This window comes from Rhinolophus sinicus, chromosome 17 (genome assembly GCF_057876585.1).
Source record: "Rhinolophus sinicus isolate RSI-liver-muscle chromosome 17, RSI-T2T, whole genome shotgun sequence".
Classification (NCBI taxonomy): domain Eukaryota; kingdom Metazoa; phylum Chordata; class Mammalia; order Chiroptera; family Rhinolophidae; genus Rhinolophus; species Rhinolophus sinicus.
The window spans coordinates 107,378,517-107,405,632 of NC_142517.1; the positions used below are offsets into that span (position 1 = coordinate 107,378,517).

The following is a 27,116-nucleotide window of genomic DNA, read 5'->3' on the forward strand; positions in this document are numbered from 1 at the left end:
ACCTAGATTAGTGCCTGGCATGGGTGCTTTGTGTGAATGAATGACTACCACGTAAGAGTGGAAGTTCTGGAACCAGATTGTCTGGGTTCACATTCCACCTTTTCCCACTATGTGTCCTTGGGCACGTTTAACTTCTCTGTATACTTACACTATAAATATGTTACTTTTGTGAATACATTTTCTAAACTACAAAATTATGCTCATCATTTTATTATTTCTTCCCAACTCCATTCCATTGCCTTTTACACCTAGAACTTATGATTCCAATATTGTTGTATTAGCTTTCTGTTGCTGATAACAAATTATCCTAAAAGTTACTGGCTTAACACAACAAACATTTATTATTTCAGTTTCCATGGGTCAGGAATTTGAAAGCAACTTAGCAGAGTGTTTCTGACTCGGGATCGCTCATGAGGTTGCAGTCAGGATTCAGCCAGAGCTGCAGTCGTCTGAAGGCTGGCCTGGAGCTGGAGCAGCCACTCTGTGTTGGCAGGAGGCCATGGGCAGGGAGACTCAGGTCTTCACCACACGATCTCTTCATTGAGCTGCTTCAGTGTCTGCACAAAATGGCAGCTAAATTCCCTCAGGTGGCCCAAGGGAGACAGCAAGGAGGAAACCACAATGCCTTTTCATGACTGAGCTTTGATTATGACACTCCATCACTTCTGCCCCATTCTATTGATTAAAGATGAGTCACTAAGCACAGCCCATGCACAATAGGAAAGGAAATTAGTCTCCATCTTTTAAAGAGAAAAGCACCACAGAATATGTGGGCATACATTTAAAACCCCCCACAATATTATAGTTAGTTAAACCAAACAGTTTCTTTTCCCCTTGGATCTCTTACACAGACAAAGAGTTATTTGAACCAGACCCTTTCTTTTATCTAAGCCATGATTTTATCCCATCTGGTCGTATATCTGTGATGTCTACACGTCTGACCGTTTTACCCATCTTTGACTAGTTGTCTCCCTAAGCATGTATTTTCGGAGTACAACTTCTTGGGACTATTTATGAATTTGTCACAGCCTGGGGGTGGTGAGAATATTTGTGTACTTTCTATGTAGAGGCTGAGAATTAATGACTTACTTTTTTAAATGTAAATTTGAAAAAAAAATCCTATTGGCCCTCAATTATATTACACTCCCTTTTCAGAATCCAGAAATATTTCTCTTTAAGGGAACAGGATCTGGTCCTGTCCTTGGTAATTAGAAAATCAAGACAGCAAACTTGAAAACGTTACATAAATAATTTCACACTGGGGGAGGCGGTAGGGCAGAAGTACTGCTGAGGAGCCCCATTCACACGAACTACCTGAAAAATGATTCTGGAGCTCATAAGGAGCTCTACAGGTCGGTTATGATAATGATTTGTCTTTGTTATCATGCCATGCATCTTGCATTGCCATTAATATTGAGTATGAAATATTGAGAAAACTCTCTTAATCTATTGAATCCCCCTGAAATTCGGAGTGTTCCCATATGATTATCCCAGAGCAGAGTTCATCCAGTTCACTTCGCAATTTGAGAGAGGAATGTAGTTACATTTATTTAGCTGTTTTTCATCAAGGTTAATACAACTAACAATTCTTTCTTGCTTCAGTGTCTGGTGTTCACAGACTTCTGGCTGGAGCCTTTTGTTTTCTCTCAGGTGTCCAAATAAACCTAAAACAGAGTATAGTAATTTTTTCTGTTGCTGTCTCTCTGGGGTGGTGCTAAAGGTGAGGGGGGGGGTCGCTTAAAAGATAACTACTCCCTGCTGTGCTCTGTCACTTTCTTTTTTTTTTTTAATTAAAGTTTATTGGGGTGACAATGGTTAGTAAAGTTACATAGGTTTCAAGTGTACAATTCTGTAACACATCATCTATATATCACATGTGCTCACCACCCAGAGTCAGTTCTCCTTCCATCACCATATATTTGATCCCCTTTACCTTCATCTACTACCCCTTTCCTCCCTTACCCTCGGGTAACCACTCAACTTTTGTCTGTGTCTATGAGTTTTTGTTTATTTATTTGTGCTAAGTTAAATAAATCAGACAAAGTTGAAAACCGAATGATTTCACTGATATGTGGGATATAAAACTGAAAGCAACAAAAGAACAAGACAAACAAATAAAGAAACTCTCTAACCTCTGGACTATTCCGTTATTTAAGGGGAAAAAGGAAAGGTGTCAAATGCCCCAGTGATTTTTAAATTTTCTCAGAAACAGAGGATAATAAAAGAATCAGAAACTGCACATTATTGAACACTCTGCTTCCTAGAAGTATCAAGGGCAAATTAAAGTTGGGATTCAATGCTCTTGAATCTCCAGTTTCCATTACAACTGTGAAACACAATGTTCAGAGTTGGTAAGCATTTTGTTATTAAACAGTAAATGGTAGACAGTCAGAACTCAAATCCTGGCCTTCAGCTTCTGGATCCTATGCTTGTTCCAACATGCACATCACTTCCCCTCGGGGAGAAAGGAACTCAGAAGAGAAGGAACATTGCTAGTGATAAAGAAAATGCCACCAAATTCTAGATTCTACTTTTGATGACTGTTCACATCAGTTGTCCTTGGGGTGTGAGCTGATCTCTGTTCCAGAATAATCCAGGTATATTGATGCTACTTGCTGTCCTGCCCAGCCAGGCTTCCCAGGGACTTGCTGTCATGCTGCCTCATCAGAGACTTTCCCTGCTCCGAGGTGACTGCAAAGCCTGGCCTCCTCTCGGCATATTTATCTTCAACCCCCAGTGCACAAGCAGAGCACACAGTAGACTAACTCATTTATTTCTACTCATTTATTGATGGCCTTTCATAACCAAGTTATTAAGTCATCAATAACTTCACAGAAATAAATGAATGGATCCAGAACTGGGCCAACAGCTATTTAAGATATACCCTCAAAACTTTATCTAGGATCAGCAAGAAAGTGATATTTCCCTCACCTGGGAAAACATGTTCTATGTTTTATTCTAATTAGAACCCAGTTTATTTCTCTACTAATTAGTGAAATGAATAGTACCCCCACTCTCCCACGTAAAGTAATGTTTGAAAAAAATGATTACATGTGTTAACATTTTTCCAAAATGCTGCTTAATATATGTTGCTCTCATCAGCTAACAAAAAAACTACCCTGGAAGTTCTGCCAGAAATAGAGTATAAGGTCTTTCAGGAGTGCTTATGAGTTCTGATATATTCCCCTCAGGAAATGAAATAAAATATAACATAATAAATAATAAAATAAAAAATAAAAAAATAAAAACAAAACAAAATAAAATAGAGAGGGAAAAAGGAGAGCAAGACAGGGAGCATTTCTAAGACCTTAGGAAACCCTTGAAGCCAGTATCCAGGAGTCTAGAGCAATTCCTGTCACTGAAGTGAAGTTTCTAGCGGGCCACTTTCAGAGCCCTCAGCGGTTCGTCCAGCTGAGGACAGCCATACATGTCCATTATGTACTGGGGAATATGGAGCTGCTCTGTCTCAACCTCATGACCACCCAGTCTCCTGAGCTCAGCTCCTTGTTCAGACACCTCTTCGATCTAGTTTGCTCCCAACTTACACCCCGAGGCCCCATCAAGATGAGAGCAATCTTGGCTGCTGAGGGGCCACAAGTGTGCTTGGAAACCTCTCTGTGTCCCAGTTGCCTCAGTTTCCTCATCTGTAAAATGGAAATAATAATAAAGCATACTTCATTAAATTGTTATAAGAAATAAAAGAGTTATATATGAATAGCATTCAGAATAGTGTCTAGCACATGGTATATGTTCAAGGAGTGTTAGCTGTTATTGCTATTGTTTACATTAATAAAAATGTAGTATTTGCATATGATTAGGGACTCAGAGACCAGCCAGTCCAATATCCTCAGTTTATTTTATAATCAAGGAAACTGCAGCCCAAGTAGCCTATTATACAATGTCTGTGTTTTCCCAAGTTTAAGGCCAAACGAGATACTGGCAGAAAGAAGACCATCTTTGTAGTCTAGCAGTTCTACATGCAAAATCCAGCTCTGTCACGTGCTAGTTGTGTGACTTTGGGTTCATCTCTTCCTTTTCCTTGGCTTTTCTAGGTCCTCACCTGTGAAACGGGTATAACACGGCCTATCTGGATGGATTGTTGTGAAAATTGAAAAATAATGAATGGAAAATTTAATGACTGGATAATGTGACTAGCATGCTGCCTAGGAATTAATGAGCATGCAAAAGCTGGGAATTGTCATAGCTTTAAATGTCATTCAGTTGGGCTGCTGCAGAGTGGATGCTAGAACCTGGCCCTTGACTGCCAGCCGAGCTCACCACTACATACCCCTTCTTTACTAGAAAAGGAACAAACAAACAAAATCAGGAATTTGTTTAAACTCCTTTCTATCAGTTTTCTTCAATGATTATCTTGTCATCAGTAGATACTACCTGTGCCTGTTAATGGATAAAAATTCTGTAAGTTCTTATTGTTCTTAAAGAAAAGGAGAGAAAGAGAGCGAGATCGAGAGATCCCCTCCCCACTATTGGCTCAGAGTAGGGTTTCGAGGCGGGAATTCCCACCCATTCTCAGGAATTTTTTTCCACTTTCCTGTTCCCAAATCCCGAGAAAAAGTTGGTCGGGAAATTGAGAAAATCGGCTCCTTGAACCCAGTTTATTGGTAGTATCAGCCATCACTTTGTGGAAATGATTCATCGTGAAGAACAGAAAACAGTTTATATCTCGGGATTCGGGAAAAGGAAAGCGAAAAAAATTCCTGAGAACAGGTGGAATTTCCTACCTGGAAACCCTAGCCCAGAGCTTTCGTAACTAGTTGAATTGAGGGGGACCAGTTTTGCTCCTCCAGCTGAGCCCCAACATGTTGGGCCTGTTGGGGAGATGGTGATTCCGAAACAACCTGCAAATGTTGCAAGATGATGAAAACACTATGTGTAGCATGATTTTGCAAATCTGACACCTTTGTTGAGATAAAAATAGTTAGAGAAAGGTTCAGGGAAGGATAGAAATTGAACCACACACTGGTTTCCTTTTGGGAGGAATATGATGAATAAATTCTAACTCTAGATCACAAGGTGTGGCATTAAAGGTCTGTCAGAAAACAGATCTGTGGGACGCTAATGTCCATGAAAAGATTTGAGATGTCCTACAGTGGGGGTGGGAATGGGGAGTGGGTCCACGGTCAAGTGTGAGAAACACTTTCCTCTCGAAGACTAACAATGGTCATTTGTAAATGAAAGACTCTGAGAAATCCTGTATATAAGAAATCTGTTTCACGTGGTCTAACCCGTTCTTTCCAGCATGATTGGCACAGAATTTCCATCAAAACCACATAGAACAGTGGCTACTAGGGAACACCATTTGGAAATCAAGGTTTGAAATCAGAGATTTCACATCTTATTGCGAGTCTCTTCTTCAACCATTTTAGACAAAAGATAAATGACTGGCTAGAAACGGACCACATTTTGCTGTCTTATATTCCCATTTCCTTTGAGGGGGCTGGACCAGCAGCATTGGCTGGTACACATCTCAGAGAGCAGAATACAGCCCTTTGTGTTCAGCTATTTATCATTAACCCTCAAGGGAACTATCCGAGAATGGGCGAAAAGTAAATAAAATAAAATGAAAGCAAGTTATTTGGGCTCATCTAAGGGCTGGCTTTGGAGCAGCCCGTGCATTACCATTGTCTCCCATGGGTCATAATTTCTTGAAAATGTTCACATTATTACTGGACTATGAACTCATGATACAATTTGGGCATGGAAACTGTGGGCCCAAGCAAAGCAATGAAGTCCATGTTAAGATGTAAGTGCTTTTAATGATGGACCAAATTACAGCTGACTGAAGCCTGGAATTCCCTTAATATGCAAAATGGGATACACAAAGGAAAATGACACTGAACCTCCTCCTTCCCACACTGCAATGTGCATTATCTTCTGTCTCTCAAGTTCATACAAATTTTTCACCTTTTTACCACGATTTTCCACCTTTTAGCTCTGCTTTCACACAAACACCCATCAAATGTTTTCTCCTTTGTCTTTCTTAATTCCTTTTCTTCCTCCCTCCCACTGTGACCCTTTTAGAAAAAGAGAATAAAATGAGACAAGCACATTCAGTTATTACAGGCTTCCTATCAGGAATATCTGTTTCAAAAACTCTTAAAAATCAAAGCAAGAAGATATCAAAAATTAACCATAGCATTTGGTGGTGATCTACCAAAAATAAAATGAATGAAAACTAGTTTAAAAATTATTAGACTGCTTATCATCCCTTTAGTCTTGACCTTTTGGTAAGTCATAAGTAAATACTGTCCAAATTTGACAGAAGTAAACTGCAAAATTCTCACAACAGCAATCTGAAAGAAATATCATTTTTATTGATGTCAAAATGTGGCATTTCTTAGCTGTTTAATAAAATAGGAATTATTAAGAGAAGTAAATGTTGAACTACGCCACAAGAGTCTCACCCATATGGCAGGATCTATGAGCTAATTTGCATAACCACTGCTTCACAATTCAGATAGAAATGGCTATACCTAGAAAGTTGTTTGATGCAGTTAAATTTAATGGGCTTTGACATGTATTTTGAGAGTGAGAATATATTATATATTAATGTTGATATTATATGTCAATATGTTATATTGATTATCCAATGCCTTTTCTATTGTCTCTCTCCAGGAAGCTAATAACTTGGATAAAAGCACGACAAAAACGGAGAGTGCTTGGCTCTTCAGAATGTGGTACGGTTTTGACCATAAGTATCCTTTAATACTGACAATCTCCCAGGTCCCGCTGCCTGGCAGAGATTAACTTGGACCACTTCATCAACGAGATGTGCGCTCATGCTCTTCAAGAAATACAGAAAGGTAACGTGAATTCATGACTAAACTTATCGAAAAGAACCATATCAAAAAATAAGAATCTGTGTCGTCCATGCTTAGGTGTTATAAGAGGCTAAAGTAAAATCTCTCAGAGTCAAATGAATTCAGCGTTTTCATGGCAGTCTAGTATTTCCTAATGCCAGATGATAAACTCCTAGAGTCCTGAAGGACCAATCTATTTTATTTATTTTACTGTTCTTCCCTTTGTAAAGATCTTTCTTCTGGTCCAGTTGGCCGGAGTGACCCACAAAGCTCCTTCAGCCTTTTCCCAGGAACCCGTCTGTGTGCTTTGGTTTCGTGCAGTAAAAACATGAAGGGGGGCACAGGGGAACGAAGGGGCCGCGGAGAAGAATGTTTCTGCTAACCTCATTATAAAATAGCACGACTTGGCTTTCTAGGCAGACTTGACTGAGCCTGTCCCAGTGAAGGGCATTTTTAAATTCTAGCAATCAGTGTGAAAGTGGTTCAGATACACCTTACCATGTGACTCCCAGGGTTGAGAAGTCAGGCCTGAAGGACTTTGCCGGCGTGAGTTGCAGTAAGCCATCCATCTCTAATCCCAAACAGAAGCTTCGTGGAAGAAAGGAAAGGACTGTGCTGAAAATTGAATGTGTTGGGTCTTTGTAGTTAGTTTTCCACAGTCATAAATCCCTGTCCTTTCAGGGAGAAAATGTCAGTCTCTGGGTGATTTTAAAGCATTGCTTCAATGATTAAAGCCACAGCAGATCAGTGGGAGAAGAAGAATTAAGAATAGAGAAAAGAAATTCAAAGAATGAAATGAAATAGAGGTAAAAATGGAAAGGGCAGAAGAGGCTAGAAAAATACTGGAAATTCACAGTAGGGAGGAAAGGAAAGCAAATTAGAGGAAGGACTGTGTAGAAAAAAAATTTAAGTAAGACTGAAGTACAGAGAAGCCAATTGAAGTGTGCACAGATAAGCAAAAGTAAAACAAGGTGAGAATTAGAAAGCAATTCTACAAAAATAGAGCATTCCAAGAATTACAAAATAGAGATGTGGGAAGTAAAAATTATTTGAGGCTACAGATCTGTGGTCAGATATCTTATCTTGTCTTGCTCAGTCTTGAGCTTTTATGGGCTGTCTAGGTTGCTACCACCTGAAAAGCAACCCCCCTCAGACTCTTGGTGATGAGCACACAATGTGATACTATATAGATGATATATTATAGAAATGTACACTTGAAACCTACGTAATTTTACTAATCGTTAACTATGTTTTGGAGGTTCTGGTATCTCCCTAACCAAAGCCGTCCTGATCTCTCTCGGGGAAAGTGGTTCTTAGAAGATTGTACTGTTTATGTTCCTGGTTGATTTCTCTTCTGAAGATGCAATTTTCCCCTGCCATTGCTTAAGGTATCTGATAACCAAATTTTCACAAAGTTAAAAATAAAATGATTAAAGAGTACACATAAAATTTGCTTGGTTATAAAAAGGTGTATGGCAAGAAAATGGTGAATTGGAAATGAGACAAAAGATTTTTTTTTTTTTCAAATTTTGACAGTGCTGTGTGGAAGGCTTTAAAATGAAGAAAAGTAATAAAGTGGAAAAAGGTATCTTGAAGACAAGAAATTAAAGTGAGAGAACCCACCCAAAGTTTAAGCTCAGAGCGGTGGCACTAAATGCAGATGATGTCATAGTTTTTATCTCACTTTTCAGCAGAGGTTTATTTCCATATGATTAGGGACAGACTAGCAACAAATGAAAGCAGATTTACACTCTCATGACATCCTTTCTCATGGTAATTTGTCCTCCTGTGTCTTCATTCTAGAAATTGCTGTGCTGCTATCACTGCACAAAGGTATTTTCACTTAGACAACAAAGTTCTTATATCCTAGTTATGCTCTGAATTCATACCCAGAGAGTAGCAAACTAACCAGTTTCCACTCTGTGACCTCTTGATATATCTGTCTTTTTACAGACAAATTATCCACTTGACATTTATGTTCATACTATTGTTCACCTAGAACCCAGGTGATGTGCCCATGAGCCTCATAGGTAGGCCATGCTGGCCCCCAAGTGAAGGGATAATCCCCTGGGGTCAGGTTGCCTGTCTTGGGCCAAAACGGAATTGTTGTCAGTCCGAAAGAAATTGATTATGCAGTTTGGAACTGCTCAAGTTTCACTTCAGTAAAATTGCATCATGCAAAGGAGGCATCATGAAGAATACTGACAAAAGAAAAAGACGAATAAATAAGCCTTCATATGCACCTGTATCAGTCAGGGTTCTCCAGAGAGACAGAAACAGAACCAGTAGGAGCTATATACACATATATAAATGCATGCATATACATACAAACATACACATGTGTACACCCATATACACACATACACATACACACATATAAAGGGATTTATATATCGGCTTATGTGACCGTGGAGGCTGGCCAGTCCAGAATCTGCAGGGCAGGTCAGCAGGCTGGAATCTGTCCGTCAGGAGCCGATGCTGCCGTCTTGAGGCAGAACTGCTTCCTCAGGGAAAGCTCAGTTTTGCTCCTAAGACCTTCCGACTGATTGGGTGAGCTTCCCTCCCCCACTCTGGAGGATCATCCCTTTACTCAAGGTCAACGGGTGGGAGATGTTAAGTCTCCTACAAAATACCTTCCCAGCAGCACCTCGATTAGGGTGCTACAGCCCAGCCAAGGCGACATGTAAAACTCACCATCACAGTACTCAATTCACATTCAATGTATGCCCAATATTCAGATCCAAGAATAGAAAAAGACCATCTTATTTCACCATTGTTATCAACAAAACAAGCCACTGTTGCTCATAGTTTTGTTTTCTATTTTTTACTTTTTCATAACATAATTAATTAATACATACACACAGTCCCATAAAAATTTTCCAAAACTACAGGAGAATAAAAGTCATAAAAATTAACATTTGATGAGGATGAACAATGGCCAAGTACTATGTTGAGTGTTTCACGTTTACTATTTCATGTCACATGCACAGCTCTGTAGAGTATAATGCAACACAGATGGCCTGCTGATTGTGGCAGCCTCTGCTAAAACAACCTGGGCTGCCCTGTTCCAGAGCTTTGTTGGAAGCCTGTGATGCCAAAATTGATGATTAATTAAGGTTTCATTATGATTCAGTGTGAGCAGCAATTCTGAGTCATGCAGTGCAAAGAAGAAATGGAGAAGGAACAGATGAGGAAGGGAATTGTGCTACTCGCACCAATGTTTTCCATTGAGTACGTTTTTCACATAATTCTCGTAACAACACTTTTTGTTTTATTTAATTTGTATAAGCACCCTCTTTGAGGTGGAAGAAACAAAGTCTCAGAGAACTTAACTTTCTTAAGTTTCCATAACTGGTGTCAGTCAATTCCAGGATTCAAGCTCAAAAAGTTCATGGCTAGACTTAAATAAACATTATCAGTGACAACTCTATGTCCATGATATTCCTTACTCTACATGTAAAATCCCATTTCTATATGTTCGTAAAGTCACCACAAATCAGTGAATAATTATAACTGTTTACCTCGTGTAGTGGCAAGCTCTGGGTCAGATCCTCGACTTTTCAGGGGAAGAAAGCTAAAAATGCCAAGACTCCAAGAATAGTTTAGTTTCATAGAGATGGATACACTCCAGCCAAGCTCCAAGGAGGCACCGACTTCCACCAGGTTCAGGGGGCACATCACCTGTGTTCTAGGTGGACAATAGTATGAACATAAATGTCAAGTGACTAATTTGTCTCTAACAATACATATCCCCATGGGGAAGAGTATTCTTTCCCAGCTATGAGAAGGCTCAGGTCACAGTCAGGCTCCAGTGTCCCTCTTGCCCATTGTCCTGCTGGCTCCCTGACTTACTCTGCTCCAGCCACCCTGGCCTTTCTGAGACACACCAAGCACATTCCTGCTTTTGGGCCTTTGCACTGGCTCTTCCCTCTGCTTGAGATGCTGTTCCCTCGGACATTTGCATGCCTATTTCTTCACCTCTCTCATTCAACTTGTCAATGAGACATTCCTGGCTCCATATATAAATTATCAGTCCCAACAGGAGCACTCTTTCGCCCCTTCCCCACTTCATTTTTTACCCTAACATTATCACTATCTGATACAGTAGGCATTTCATTTGTTTTAATGGTCTCCTCCAACCAGGATGTATGCTTTCTAGGACAGGGATTTGGGTGTGTCTTTATTCACTGGTGTGTCCTTCAGGCATAGAACATTGCCTGACATGGGGTGAACACTCAATAAATATTTGTTGAATGAAGCAAGCAAGCAATACCTTCCATCCAGGGCACCTTCATTTTAGACATTGATGTAGCTGGAAAATCCAATTAATTATCTGAAGGTTGCTAAGTGAGTCTAAGAGCAGAGCAAGGCAAACTAGGTCATCTTAGTGTTTTCACCCAGACACCTAGAGAGCCCTACCGCCCAGCCTCAGTGTCTCTCTCTCCCAAGGCAGGGGCAGCCACATCAGTGACCTTAGGTTGAGTTAGTACTCCTTATCTGATAGTCAGGCCTGGCTCTGCCTCAGTAGCCCTTCTCTCTGTCTGGATGATTTCAAATGCGTCTTCTCTCATCAATTATGTGTTAATTTTATTAACATAAAAATCCTGGTTTTTATGTTAATTTTATTAACATAAAGATCCTGGTTTTATAAATGAGGCAACTCAAAATTTTAGAGCCACCTATCTTCCTCACTAACAATCTCTTATAATGAGGAGGTTGGGAGCAGAAATCAATACCCCTTTATTCAGATTTTAAGACAGTAAATAAAATGGTTTGCTGAGATTCACAGTGTTACAGCTGGCATGGGAATCTTATGTTGCCTTATTCATAAGTGACTGATGATTGTGCTGGACTGTCTGCTTCCTACAGTCTCTTTCCATTCTATCATTTATCATCTCTCTCTTTAAGCATGTGTATATATTAGTCCTACAAATGTGAATGACACAGGATAAGAATGACCTTTTCCAAGATAAAAATGGCCGCCTAAAATCATTTTTAGCACTTCCTGTATGCTGATATAAACTGAAAATAAGGAGTTATCATGTGGTTGCCAATATTTTACATAAGTGTAAATAAAGTGCAAAGATAACAATAGATTGGCAAGTTGACCCAGTAACAGAATTACATAAAGTCACGTGGGTGGGGACTTTCTTCCCGTCACTGATTTGGAATGAAGAGTGCATGGAGGTATCACCAACATAACGAAAGGCCCGTGGCAGTACGTGTGGATGCTGCAGCTCAGGAGTTTCTATTGAAGAGTTTGGCAAGGAAAGTGGCAGATACCAGACCCCCTCCTGTACTGAAGTGTAACAGGCTGGGGCTTCCTTCCAGGAAAAGTAAATATGAACATTGGGTCATTAAAAATGATGCTCGGAACAAGTATTCAATGGATTTAAATGTAATGGCATCGTAGTCTGTAAAAAAAGTGGGGGAGGGAACTTTTCCCCTCCTAAAACTTGACAGAATTCATTATATCCCACACAGTCATGCTTATTTTAAATCATAGGTATGAATATTGTGAGCAGTAATTTCCATTTTAAATGGTGATCACTGCATTGCAGTTATTTCTTATTCTGACTAGCTGAAGCATCCATGAATTATTTATTGGGATAGTACTGTGGCCTTGTGAGTGACTTGAGTTTACTTCACAAAAAAAACTCTCAGAGGAACAAGGAATGTTAGCTCTGTGATCCTGGTTTTATAAATGAGGCAACTGAGCCCAAAGGAGTGAAAGGTGCATCCAAGGTCATGGACAGACTTGGAACCAGCATTCATAATCAACAAAGAGCACACTGTGTCCACCTGAAGACTCCAAGGGTCCTGGTTCCGTGGTCCACCCACTGATTTCTGGTGGCGTTCATGCGTGTGATGCTACTGTTGTAAGTGTGCCTGACAGAAAATTGATAGTGTATGTGATAGCTTCTTTGGTGCCTTCACCATCAGAAGCTTCACCAGTCCTGGGTAAGGGTGTATTTTACTTTCAGTAACAGCAGGAGGGATAGCAGAGGATATCCCTCATTCAATGGAGTGCCTACTGTGTGCCAGGCAGTACACAAGGTACTGAGGCCTGGCAGCAAACAGGGTAGGTATGGTGGACCGTCCTGCAATCTTACTTATTTGCCTCATTGAAATGAGTCAGGGCCCCAAAGCCCCTTGAAATGACAGGTGGTCTTTAGGATGAGAGAGAGAGACTCTGGCATGACCAGAAATTAATGGAGGGACTCTTTCCATCCATAAATTAAAATCATTTGTTACCTTCACTTGCAAAATGTAACCAGATAACTCCACAGTGGTTTCAGAAAGCACCAAAATTTCAAAATATTTGAAACATACAGAAGCAATTAGTTTTCTAAAGATTCTCTCTAACTACATTCCCACTGGTATCCCCCATGAGGGTGCACATGGCATTATAACTACTTCCCTCTGGGGAAGCTAGCTGTAGTGGGGAGCTGAGCTTGCACTGGGCAGCAGCGCAGTCACCACTCCCACCCAGGTGGTTAATCCATTGGGTATACAGCTTGACTTTTGGTCATCCATGTCCTTGCAGGCACTGGTGTAAAGACATCTTGTAGATAGGCCTTCACTTACCAACCAAAGTGAAATGAAATTAAAATTCACTAAAAGAAAACACCACCTTCCCAGATCTTTGTGTTTCCATGACTTTTTCGTGAGAATCAATGTAGGGGAATGCTCACAGTACCTGGAAATACGAGCTGTCTTTTGTTCAGGTCATAACTTGGGTCCTCTGTGATGTCTTCTTCCATATGATGGGAATAATAAATACTTTCCTCTGTTTTGGCTAAATCCATTGGAGAAGTTGGCAAGTTATTAAAACAGCTTCCTACTGATGGTAACTGGGTCGCTTGCCTCTCAGAGACCAAATGTATCAAATCAGTTAAACAGTACAGTTTTCTCAAGACCCTTTTGCCTAAATACATTGCAGTATTCCACAGCTGGACTACAGCTCTTCTGGAGCTCTGACAAGTACAACAATGTGAATTGTTGCCCGAACATGTTGGACACCTCACTGTGAAAGTAGAAAATTGTAGGTCTCAAGTTGATAACTGGGTTTTCTTCCTAGGATTCTATGCGCTTTTGCATCCCTGATTTGTTTTGCAATTTCCCCGATAAAATTTGTAATGCTTTCATTTCACCTGCACTTTAAGCAAACAGTATGAAAATCTGAGTTTATGTAAGAAATCAGAAGGTAACTCTTCTGAGAATTAATTCATAAAGTCCTTTAAAACTAATTTTTAAAAATCCATTGAACACTTTCTCATTGCAAAGCAAAGCAATATATTAGGCTCTCTTCATTTGTTTATGTATTCATTTATTCATCACACGCTTGTCAAGCACTACCACATGCCAGGTACTGTCCTGCACACTAGAAATACAGCCGTTGATGAATTCTCACAGAGCTCACGTTCCAATCTGGTTCTGTTTTTAGATTCCTGATTTACAGATGTCTTTTCAGAGACATGACTGTGGTATAAAGATACACTTAGGCATTCCATTTTTTTATTTTATCAAATAGAAGAAAGTCTAGTTCGGTGGTTAGGATTTATTGATTTGTTACTGTAGCCTATCCACTTAGTAGCCATGTAATTTTGGGACGTTATTTACCCTTTCTGTGCCTCAGTTTCTCAGCTGCAACATGTGGATAATAAAGTTCCTGCCCCATAGGTTTGTTTTGAGGATTAAATGAGTTAACGCAAAGCACTGAGAACAGTGCTCAATGATGTTAGCTTGATTATCATTACTACCTGTTAATGTGCACATCTCTTAAAGGAAGCATCATGGAATGTGCTTAGGATTCATTGTCACTTATTAAACTGAGTGACCAAAATATCCATTATTTTGTGCGCTTGTAAAAATTTTTAGTTGCAATAGCTTTATTTTAATACTATAAGAAAATATTCAGTCTCCATTAAAAAAAAAAAAAGGGTTCTACTTAGGCTATAAATCAGACATAATTCTTCTTATTTGATCTTGGGTAAATGGATTTAGCTGGGTGTTAGGTAGTTCTTTTGTGTCTTCTATTCTGTACATGCAATTGTTTCATTTCTGATTCTTCTAAGTTATAGTCAATCGTCCCACAGTTATTTTTCTAAAAATCACACCACAGATAGCAATTTTGACTTGTGGAGAAGTGCAGTGATTTTTCTGCTCCATAATGGAAGTAGTACAAGCCTTTGATGGTAATTATTCCTCTTGTACCTTCTTGTGATACAGAAAATCTTTCAATTGTACCTTTCAGGTGAAGTTGTGTGTTTTGTCATTAGCAGTGTGATGTTATTTTTGAAGATTTCTAGGTCAGTATTGAATCATTTTATTAGACAAAAAATGAGAAGGAAAAAAATTGCTAAAACTGATAAAAATATATGTATTACCTCAACATTGCCAGTTTTAAGTTTAGTTTTTAATATTTCCTTTCCATGGAAAGAGTTTTTTGTGTGTGTTTTTATTTTTTTTATTTTTTTCTTTAATTGCTACTTGGTCACTCCTTCTCAACTGTAGAAGCTAAGTCATTTACAGGCTGCCAACAAATTCCTGCATTACCAGAGACACCTCATCGGCCTGAGTTATGGCTGCGGGCCTCACACATTATCACCTGACAGGGAGGCGGAGGTGGGGTCTGTCTCTTGGAAGGCAGTATCCAGTCCTTGTCCACATGTGAAGCTGTGGTAAACACAAAACATGGAGCAGACGTGGGCCTGCTCTAATTAGAGTTCACTTCACAAGGTAGATGGTGATGACACATTCGCAACATATGTCAAACCAGCTCATAAATAAGAGCGCACAAAGAGAGAACTGTGTAGGTGGTTAATGGAGGAGAAGACGGTTAGAGGAGCAAGCACTGACTGTTCTAGTCATGTGGGAAAGAATCCACGGAGGAATCGGGATTTCCTAGCATGAAATTAAATAATAGAAAGGGAGGAGGAGCATTCCGAGCACAGGGAGTACCGTGGAGGAAGGTCCCATGACAAGTGTGGCATGAATAGCTGAGAAGCCTGAATAAACCTGCCTGCAAGGTACAGATTGGAAGAATGAAGAGAAAGAAGGTAGTCTCCAGAGGACAGTGGAGTCAGCCTTTGAAGCTAGGACGAAACTCTTATTCCAAGCGAACTGCAGTCAGAATTCTCTCTTACTGGTATTAGTTTTATATTTTTGTTTGGTGACTCAGATGGCTAAAGGTAGAGCAATGTGTCAGAGGCTAAAGAGTTTTTAAAGTTTCCTTTTTGTCACAAATCTGGTTCATCTGTATGACACTCGTTTATCACGTTATCACATTTAATGTTTCCAGAATTGGATTTAGTTTTAGCATTTCTTCCCCTGAAAAAATAAATAAGTATTTTGTTTCAATTTTCTTCAATTATTTTAACTGAACTTAGTTTTAATGCTTTTCCACCCACCCCCAAATATAGTTTCTTCTGAAGCCACAGAGATAAGAAACGGTGATTGCCCTCAAAATGCCAGCATCCTAATGAAGTAGACACAGCAGCCGCCAGTGTACTAAGAACTAAAAGTTTTGAGCAAAAAGTGTTTTGGAAACCAGAGATAGCTATAGCAAACTAACCAGCTTTGAAGAATCGGGGATGCCAGAGTCACACAGCCCAGGTTATAATGAAGAGAACTCCTGGCCACGTGGGAGGTGGTGTGACGGGGAGAACATAAACTTAAAATGAATGGGGACAGCTGCTCCCCACAACATCCACCAGTTTTCTGTGTGGTTAGAGATGAGGACAGGAACAGTCTCATTCTCCTTTGAGAGATATTTCAGACCCCTCAATATGTTTCACAATAAAGGTATCATGTCATTAAGACACTGATTCTTTAATTTCCACTAAAGAAAATGATCCAGTGATGGAATAGTTAGGGGCTACCAGAAAGTCTTCTAGTAGTTGAAAACCCCACTCGGTCTCTCAGCGCCGTTCTGGTATTTCAGTTACCTACTCATGGTCAGAAATGGCAGACTTTCTGACAGAGGTTTTAACTAATCTATCAGAAATTGTTGAATGAAAATTCACTTCCAAAGAAAAGGCTATTCTTTGTTCCTAAACTGATACACTAAATGCCACCAGCCCTCGGGCCACGCTCAGACTACTGGTACTGTCGCTTGCCAATGGTAGCTGATGGTGTGGGCTTCTAAATGTAGAGGAAGAAGCACAGGAGAGCTAACCTTTTTCCAAAGGAAACAGATACATCCTCAAACCATTGCCTTTAACATCCCTTGAAGCCATTTCCTTGGAATTCCTTGAAATCCACCAGTGTGTTGGATTTCACTGACCTATTGCCTGTAAACATGACCAGAGTTGATTTCCGGCTTATATATATACAGGCTTCTAAACAAGTCTACCCCTAATCCTTTATTATGTCTTTGATAGCTGCACCAGGAAATCCAGGAACTGCTCCGTCCCTTTCCTCATGTCCCTGTCCCAGCAATCTCAGGCACCTCTTCCCACACCCCTCACTACCACCTAGCACTTGGGTTGCAGGCACCGAGCACTTCACCTTTCCCTCCCCCACTTCATGTAGATGCAGATCATGCCTGAGCCAATGTCTGTCAGGAGAGGCGGCTGTCCAAGGCCAGCTGCCTGCACTGCTGACTCTGGGTGCTGAGGATAGGGGACCCCATTCAGAAACAGATAACCCCCACATCATAAACTGCTCCAGCAGCCCAAGTTCAGAAGCCTGGTCTTCACCTTGATCAATTCAGCAGCCCAAGTTCAGAAGCCTGGTCTTCACCTTGATCAATTCATTTTCCTTTTTTTTTTTTTTTTTTTATAGTCTGATGTCCTCGGGCCTTCCCTGAACTAAAATGTTCAAAAGATGAACAATATGGTAACTGGTAACTGTGTAAGCACTTTGCAAGCATCAAGTGCTTCATAAAGTTGAAATGATACTAAATTCAGTGACAGGTTCACAGGCCCAAAGGCCCTCAGTCTCACTATGCACATACAAAGGCTTTTACTACATTTCTATTATTTTAAAATTCTAGCTGATTTCCCGCTGTATTCAAGATTATGACAAGAACATAAGTCCCCCTCTGACTCCAGATATGTCTTACTGGGAAGTGTTCCTCCCCAGATCTCTGGCACCCACAAATCCCACCCTTTTGAAGATGACCCCCTGTGAAATGGATGCATTTCACTCCTCCATCAATCAGCCCGTTAAGAATCCCTATCCTTCATAATATCACCTACATGTGGAATCTGAAAAAAATCAAACTCATAAAAGCAGGTGGTTACCAGGGGCTGGGGCTGGGAGCAATGGGGAGGTGTCGGCCAAAGGGTACAAAGTTTCAGTTCTGCAAGATGAGTAAGTTCTAGGGATCTAAGGAAGAACACGATGACTAGTTATTAATGCCGTGTTGTATACTTGAGAAGGGCTAAGAGAGTAGACCTGAAGTGTTCTTATCACACAAAACGTGTTTTAGCTATGTGAAATAATGCATTTGTTAATTATATTGATTGTGGTAACCATTTCCCAATGTATATGTACGTCAAAACTTCACATTATATACCTTAAACATACACAATTCTTATTTGTCAATTATTCCTCAATAAACCTGGGAAAAAATAATCCCTATCCTTGACCTTTCAGCAAGCAGAAGCTTGTGCTGGTCAGCGGAGGCCCTTCCTTCCTGGCCTCATTGTGAGAGCTGTTTGTGTTCCTGTTGGGAACTGCAGATTAACTCCCTGATGCACATAGCTCTCTGGTGACCGCAGTCTTACGCAAAGCTTTGAAAATGTTGTCCAGGACATTTGAAAAAGACAGATTCGATTTAAACCAGAGTTTTCTAAACAGCTGATCAGGACTCATTAGTGGTTCTCAAAATCAATTTAGTGGCTTCCTAAGCGGCACTTTTTAATAAATGAAAGTAGACTAGAGAAAATATGATAGTGCATTGTAGAATTAGAAGTAAATACTTCTTCATGAAACTTGCTTTAGGGGGGTGTGTGTGTGTGTGTGTGTGTGTGTGTGGTGTACACTAGTTCGTGATGTAAAATGTGTTTCTTACTGGGGGTCATGATCCAAAAGGTTTAAAACTTAGATCTATGTTGGCTTCAAACCCGTCTGCAGGAACTCTCAGGCCTTTCCACCTATTATAACTGCTTTAAAAACAGGCACGTTGGACAAGGCGCTGTGAGTGCTCAGACAAGAGAGAACCATCACATTTTATAGGTGACTTTGCAAGTATTCATGGAATGAGTGGATCTGAGCTGGACTTTGAGAAAAAGGTAGAATTTGACAAGTAGAAGTTGAAAGGAGGTAGAGGAAAGGCCAGATGAAGCAGAGAGAGAAAAGCAACACAGAGCTGTGAAACAGCGTGAATTTGAAGACGTGGCTCCTAGGCCTGCCTCAGCCCCTCATCTAGGGAAACCTCAGGTTCTGGGCCAACTCAGAGCCAACATTTTCTAAGCTATAAAATAAACATAATCATATCTGCCCTACTTAGTAACTATTAGGTTGGTGCAAAAGTAATTGTGGTTTAAAAGGTTAAAAATAATTGCAAAAACCACAATTACTTTTGCACCAACCTAATAAAATTTTCAAATGAAATAAGTTAAGAGAAACCCTTTGAAAACTAGGAAGCACCAAGCGAACACAAGATATGCTTACTAAGTTTTTCCAGACAAAGCAAAATTCCCAAGTAAAAGAGTTAATGTGGAAAAGTAATCTCTGTACTTCGGATAAAGTGACACAGCAACTTGGCACATTTAGGGTTGGCTATTAAGAGAAGGGACTGAAAAACTGTGTTTAGGGAAATCTGGAAAAATTTTGTGTACCCAGTGAAGGTGTCTAGATTTGATTCAGTAGATAATGGGGAATCAGATGATTTTCATAGACCAGGAGTAGACAGAGTTTTGTTTTAGAAAGATTGATCGAACAGCATTGATTAGGGAGAAGTCACAAGGGCCTAAACAATGATAGTTGCAAAGGGAATAGAAAGGGATTGAAGCTAGATGACTCGGGCCCCCAAATACAGAGAGTTTGATGATGCATTACTGGGGGTATCTGGGCCACAGAGAGGAAGGGCCAGGGAGGTGCAGTTCTAAGGAAGTGGGGGGTCCAAGTGGCCTGGGATTCCAGGCCTCATGACTGTATCTTGCTTCTGCCAGTCACAGAAAGAGGGGAGGCAGGAAAACCACTCTATGGAGAGGAGATGAATGGTTGGTCCCCCAGATGAAAACACATTTATACGAATCTGTCCGCTTTCTTTGAGCCTGTTCTTTGGGTCAAAAAAACACTCACCAAGTCTCGTTCCACAAGTGGCTCTCTCTAGACCTCTGAGTGAACTTGGTTTACTTCTGAGCTGCTCTCTTGTAGGGCGATGCTCCACACTGAATATCCTACTCAGAGAGACACACACTGACGTTAGTCTTGTGTGAAAATTCAGTTTCATCGAGCTGTCTTCTGTTTGGAGACTTTGCTTAAACTACCCTTAGGTTGTCTCACATTATGAATGTAGCAATGATACTATATCCTACCAAGCCAACTTCAAATGCATTAGCCTAGAGCAGCATGGAAATGAATGAAACAGCTAATTTAGATCTGCCTCCTACAAGCTGCATGACACTGGGGGACTTCCTGGAACTCTCAAGAGCTGTTATTATTATTATTCAAGGACATGAATGATGTACCCCACCCTCCTTCCTAACCACACTGCAGCTTTTCCCGAGTTCCCTGGGATAAGACTTACCCAGGTGCTGCCCAAGGAGAGGAACTTCCAGGGCTGACCTGGCAGCACCTGCCCATGCAGGAGCAAAAGGCTCTCACTGCCCCTGTCACTTACAAGCTCTTCAGGCAGAATGACCTTGTTCAGCTCATAGTGGTCTGAAATGCCACAAGTCCCTAATTGGCAGTAAACACACAGAGGTAGGCCTACTCTGTGTGCACCACTCCATCTCCCAGTAGCCAGGGGCAGGGGGCAAGGGACTGGGGCAGGGGAAGACTGGATCTCCACGGCCTCAGTCTGCAGAGACCTGGGGCAGCTGGCTTCCTGCTGCTCCATGATCAGGAGAATCCTTGGGGATCCCACTGGCCAGGAAAACAAACTGTCTATTTTTCTATCATAAAATACGATAGCAAGCATTACATTCAAGCAATGATTTAAATGAACAGAATTCTCCTTATGAGAAAGGTCAGGTATTCTCCAGCTAAATCAGAAACCATATTCAAAGGACATGCAGGTGGGCCCCGGAGGTCACAAAGCAGCAAGATTGAGTCAGAAGTCCTGGTCTGGGGCCCCAGCTTTGTCTGCCATGTGAGCTTCAGCCAACCCTCCAAGCTCCAGTCTCTCATCTGCACAGTACATGGCACTTCCCTTCCTGTCCCTAAACAAGAGCAATTCCCCAACACAAAGCAGTCCGCATGCAATCCAGGACCCCTGAGGCCTTGATAACCCATGATTCCCAGTGTGTGCTTCATGTTTTTTAATTGGCTTGCAAATTAGAGCTCATTTTTGCCTTTCATGTCTATTTATGCTTTCAACCAAAACCATATTGCATAAAGGAACTGTTTAAAACAAATCCTCCTGTAAGAATTCGGCCAAACAAGAGCTACTTTTATGAAAAGGAGTATATGTTCTGCCATGGTTTTGTGTGAAGAAAGGAAAGATGTGCCTGGCTCTCTATTGCACACTTGGAATCTATTTTCCAGAAATAGGGCACGCTTTTCATGTTTTTATCCTTACAAATTTAACAAAATGAAATAGCCCATTTTGATGGCATATAGTAAATACTGGTTCTTTCTTAAATTCCCAAGAAGTAAACGACATTAACTTCCATGATTTGATCACAGGAAACATGCATGAAAACGAAAGAAACAAATGGAATAAAGTCCAATATGCTGCCATTAATAGCTGTTTACCTTTCTATCCAGCTTCTCCAATGACCAGATTCTACCCTATTTCTGATACAAACAAAGGAAGCAATCTTACATTGCTACTGACACGCCATGAACTCATCTTCTTTTTTCTGAGCTCTTTAAATTGTTGCCTTACAAATATTTTTTCTAACTGGATCCTTTTCATCATCTTGGTTTTGGAAATATTCTTTCAAGACAGAGGTAGAAATAGCTGCTCACTCAGGATTATCTATAAAATATATCTCAAGTATTTGGGAGGGTTGAAAATATAGCTATCCTAAGTCTAATAGGATGGCTTTGGATGAGGGTGGGCAGGTGACAACGCTGGTGGACTTTTTGTTTTAGCACAGAGCAGAAGACCCTCCTCTCTCTTGACAGGTAGGGAAACTGAGACTCAGCCAAGCAGGGACTAAAACCCAGGGAATGGGACACCCCCATCCAGGGGCTCTTTCCCTGTGCTGTACTTTATAGCTCTGAACCTCAACTGGGAGTAGTTTCAATTTGATTTCTGGTTTAGCTGAGAAAGCTTACATTTTCTTGTAACAAATTCTTTTTGGAGGAATTTTGAATTTCATTTTTACTCCTTCATTTACCTGTTTCCTTGAGTGATCTTCTAATTTCCCCTTTTACCGTTCTCATCATTCCATTTGTCAACACAAACAAAACAAACTATTTCTGCTCCTTTCCCGCACTGCCATCTGATTCAACCTTACGTAAAGCCCCATCTCTCTTAAAGCGCTAAATGAGTGGTTGTCAAGCTTGTGAAAGTCCCTGATCTGATACATGGCCAGATTCAATGACAAAATATACTTGGAGTGTCCCTTGCTGAGAACAATTTTATTCATCATCCCATAGCCTCACAGATTGGCACATTCTGGAGTTCTAGCAGTTGCTTCAATATATGTCTCCTACCAGGTCCAAGTTCAGGTCCTTGAAGTGTTAGATGCTTTGTGTTTATTTGAGATTTAGTTGGTAAGAAGAAAATTCCATTTCCTTTCGTTTGCTTTTCCAGAATAACTAGTCACTTTCCTCTCTGAAGAAAAAGAAAACTAGACTTGCCCTTGACCGTGATATTACTTATTATTCAGTCATCTAAAAAATTTTGTAGAGTTTGCATATAAAGTTCTTTTTCACTATTTTTCTCTTGTTTTGTAACTCTATTTCTAATTCTATGGCTATCACTTTTCATTTTATCCAAAGGTTTTAATAAAAGCAATATAACATAAAAAGGCCACAGTGCAGAAAAGGAAATGAGACTTCAGGATGATTATTTTCAAGTATTTTTTTATAACATCAAGTATCAGTTTTTTCTAGCAATTAGCTCGGCATTCATTTTGCTGAGAATAAAAAACATTAAATGAGGCTCCCCTTTGAGTAAGCTTATGGTTTTCATTCTCTCTTTCCATTTTTTCCCTTATCTGGACTACGGTTCTCTATATACAATAATGTTCCTTTACCCTTAGCCAAATGAAAAAAAGAAAGTATTTTTCCCACAAATTATACTGAGAGTTTTCATGGGCGTATTAGGGGAATCTATATTCAGATAAGAATATATACAAGCCTGAGCTTGTCTTTGAAATGTGTTTTGTCTGTGCTTTGAACCTCCTACAAATTTGAGGGTAGAGGGAGTAGTTAAAATTGAACTTAGTTCTTTTTTGCCCTTTAGTTTAATCAAAAAGAAATTCTTTATAGTCAGTGGCTTTAAAGATTTATAACTTTAAATAAAACATTGTTTCTCCTTATTTACACAAGCTGTATTAGGGTGGTACATGAATAGATGAGACTTTTTTTTTGACATGACAGGGACTCCAGTTCACTAAGATCTATCCTTTCTTCCATTTCCTACTTACCTACATTTGAATCCATGCTCCATCATTTCAATAACACCCCTGCAAGCACTTCAGATTGCTTTTTTCATGCAATCTTTTTTGATACACCTACCTGGCAAAACCCCAAGCAGTGATGAACCCAACTCTCTGCTTTTGGGGGCACAGCATCTGAGTAGCTCAGCCCTGTTGCGGAGATCTACAGAGTCTACACCAGAACACTGGTTCCCGTATAAATTATTCATCAGCAACCTCAAACGGACCCGTACTGCCCCACTATCCTACTTCACATCTCTTTTAATGTTTATCTTTAATTAGTTTTTCAAACCTACATCTGCTCTCCTCAAACTTTAACTCTCCGACTCCCCATCTCACTCTCAGTAAACGAGCTCACCTCCTACTTCACAGAAAATATAGAAGCCATTAAATGAGAACTCCTCTCATCAGTCTGTCAAATATTAAAACCAACCTACTTCTACACTTTATCTTTTCTCATAACATCAACCATTCTTTCTCAATTAAATTTTTGAAAAAGCTTCTAAGCATGCTTAACTCTTAAGAATTGAACAACAACCACATAAATATAAACTTCCAGGAAACTCACAACCCCTTCATCGGTCGTCTTTTATTACCTTCCCTTCCACAAGCAAACTTCTCAGAAAAATTGACCTGTACTCACTGTCTCTATTTGCTTTCCTTCTACTTCTCGCCGCACTTAGGTCTGGCATCCATCTCAACCACTTTACTAATAAAGCAGCTTGTTAGGTCAACCACGACCACCATATCTCTAACCAGACAGATATTTTTCAGTTCTCTTCTGACAGGTCTTTTTAGCAGCATATGTTACTGTTGATTGTTCCCTTCTTCTGGTAATATCCTTTCCGTTGTCTTTCCCAAGTCAGCACTCTCTGAGTTTCCTTCTACTTCTCTGGCCAGTCATTTTCAACCTCATCTTCTTTTGTCCATTAAATGTTGGAGTTCATTAATATTCTATCCAAGGCCTTCTTCTCTTTTCACTCTATTCTTTATCCCTAAGTGATTCCATCTGTACTCTTAGATTAAAATAACATGGAAACAGAGATGAGTCACAAGTTTATTCCTCTGTCAAACTCCAGACACATAGATGCAACTTACTCGATTATCTTCACTTATATCTGTCTTAAAGACACATCACTGTGAATATGTTCAAAACCAATCTCAGGAAAATAATCCATACACAGTGTCCTCTCTATTCTGTTATGCAAACAAAAAGTTCACCCGTTTTCCTACATATTCTCTCCTTCATCCAGCTGTTACGTAAATCATCTCTCACTAGTTCTTCTTCAGAATTTACATTCAGGATAAATAGTTTAGAATGTTCTGATTGTCATTATTTGGTTTAATTTAAAAAAAAAAGAAAGAAAGAAAGAAAACTGCAGGAAACCTTTTATTTTCCTCCAACATGCTGAAACAAGAAAGAATTATAAGTGGGAAATGATGTAAGTGTAAAATACTGCACAGGGTCAAGTGTTTTTTTGAAACTAAAAACAATTACATGCCAGGAAACATGTTGTTTTTTGATTTTTTTTTAAGAGAAATAACATTAATGTGGGCATCATTCGTGTTAACTTCGCAAAGTCAGAGTCACTAAATTACACAGAACTGAGACATGAGACACATAAATGACTGCAGGCTGCACCAACGATTGCAAAAGCTCTGAATGGATTAATGTCTTAACTTCTTAGATGCATACATTTCTTACATTTGGTGGAGTTGTAAAACAAAGTTTTAAAGTTAATTTTCTGGTTATAAAGTATTGTAAATAGACATCATCATCATATTGGATTTCTCAAGAGATTTGTAACTTAGCCTATAAACGAGATACCTCTCAGTGTATTTTAAAATATTATGTTTAGTTCTAAGCAGAAAGCACTACAGAGTTAGAATGAACATTTTAGCCTATTCTCCTTCGGTCTTGGCTAAGAGAGACATAGTTTTCTGCAAAGCCTCCTGACGATACAGAACTAAAAGCATCAGGATATTGAATTGTTTTAGAAAATAAGAGTTGCAGTTTTGCAAAAACCTTGTACTTATATTGAAAGCTCAATATTCATAGGAGCTTTCCCAAATAATGCGTCACCCTCTGCCAAAATACAAAGCAACCACCAGCAGTTAATAACGAGCATGACTAATTATTAACCTGAACAACAGATGACATCAGAGAAAACTGGCATAAATTATCCCAAAATGAACTGTGAGTGAATATGTCCATTTAATGAATCTAATTTACATAATTCTTCTTCCTGCTGCTCCCTTTGTAAATAATCTTTCACTTAAATCGTTTTCAGCCCAAAGGCGAGAATTATAATTATTTTGGGAGTTATGTGGGTTTGATGGGCAAGCCATTCGTACAGCCGTAACTTGCAAGCTGTTCAGATCATTGATCACTACACCTGGCTGCTCATTTAAATATAACATTGCACAGGTAGTCAGCGCAGGAGCTTGTGCAGAGCTCAGATCACACATAGAGATGCCTTACATGGGAACTCATGGGTCCTCGAACCATGTTTCCAAGGCAGCATGGGTAAATAACCTAGGTGAAAATTTATATTCTCTGTCATTTTTAATGTCTGAGTAGAAGACTGAAGTGCTTCCTTTTATATGTAACCCTGAATCATCTTTGACACCATCAAAAGAATCAATGGTAGGCACACCACCTTCACAGCCCTCCAAGTTCCAGCAGACACTTTAAATTCATTTTGAGGGGACACAATAGGAACTCCTGCAGTTTACTCTCCAAAACACTTTCTTGTTGAATCCGAGACAACATGATGAAGCCATGTCATCGATTTGATCGACTATCACTTGTGGCAGTTTTCTCTTAGCTGTTGAAAATTACTTTTTTTTCCTCTTTGGTAGAACATCTCATTCTGTGAATTGACTTACTCTTGCCCTCCATTCTCATGCTTTGCCTAGACAAAGAAAATCATTTTAAAAGAATGCTTTCCTGTTTCTATCACCACAAAAAGGAATTTGTTTCCTACCACGTGTGTCCTTATGTGCATGTGATTACGTGCAATTGCTCTCTTTTATGGTAAAGAAGAAGAGAATCAAGGGAATAAACATCCATAAACTCTTTGATATTAAGTCTATGGGATGCCTGCACAGACAAACCATCTATTAAGGTCAAACCGTTATCTCCTCCTCTGGTTGTCAAAGCTGCTCATGTTGGTCATTTTAATGAATAAAGCAATAATGATGAGAAAATGGGATAGCTACAGATTTGAGAAACAGTAAAAGTGTCAGTGCCATGGACGGCAATGGTACCACTTATATTATTACAGTCATTTTTTAAAAAAAGATTTTATTGGGGAAGGGGAACAGGACTTTATTGGGGAACAGTGTGTACTTCCGGGATTTTTTCCAAGTCAAGTTGTTGTCCTTTCAATCTTAGTGTGGAGGGCACAGCTCAACTCCAGGTCCAGTTGCCATTATTAGTTGTCGTTGTTAGTTACAGGGGGCACAGCCCACCATTCCTTGCAGGAGTTGAACCAGCAACCTTGTAGTTGAGAGGACGTGCTCCAACTAACTAACTGAGCCATCTGGCCACCCGGAAGCT

The 27,116-nt window shown here is 39.9% G+C and overlaps 1 protein-coding gene and 1 long non-coding RNA gene across 3 annotated transcripts in view; one reads left to right on the top strand and one right to left on the bottom strand.

The window, feature by feature from the left end:
* SLC9A9 (solute carrier family 9 member A9) overlaps positions 1-27,116 on the top strand; it is a 572,969-nt gene that overhangs the window by 457,078 nt on the left and 88,775 nt on the right. Inside the window, exon 14 of the mRNA XM_074334001.2 lies at positions 6,637-6,716. Coding sequence (XP_074190102.2) covers positions 6,637-6,716 — 80 coding nt within the window. The remainder of the gene's footprint in view (positions 1-6,636; positions 6,717-27,116) is intronic.
* On the bottom strand, positions 639-26,304 carry LOC141571883 (uncharacterized). 2 transcript variants are annotated; one of them, XR_016019691.1, is made up of 5 exons: positions 24,198-26,304; positions 20,079-20,176; positions 7,320-10,509; positions 5,926-6,035; positions 639-3,644 (listed from the first exon to the last, which is right to left on the bottom strand). It is a non-coding gene; the product is annotated as an uncharacterized LOC141571883 (long non-coding RNA). The 2 variants fall into 2 exon arrangements; XR_016019690.1 differs by lacking the exons at positions 639-3,644; positions 5,926-6,035 and having other exon boundaries at positions 7,178-10,509.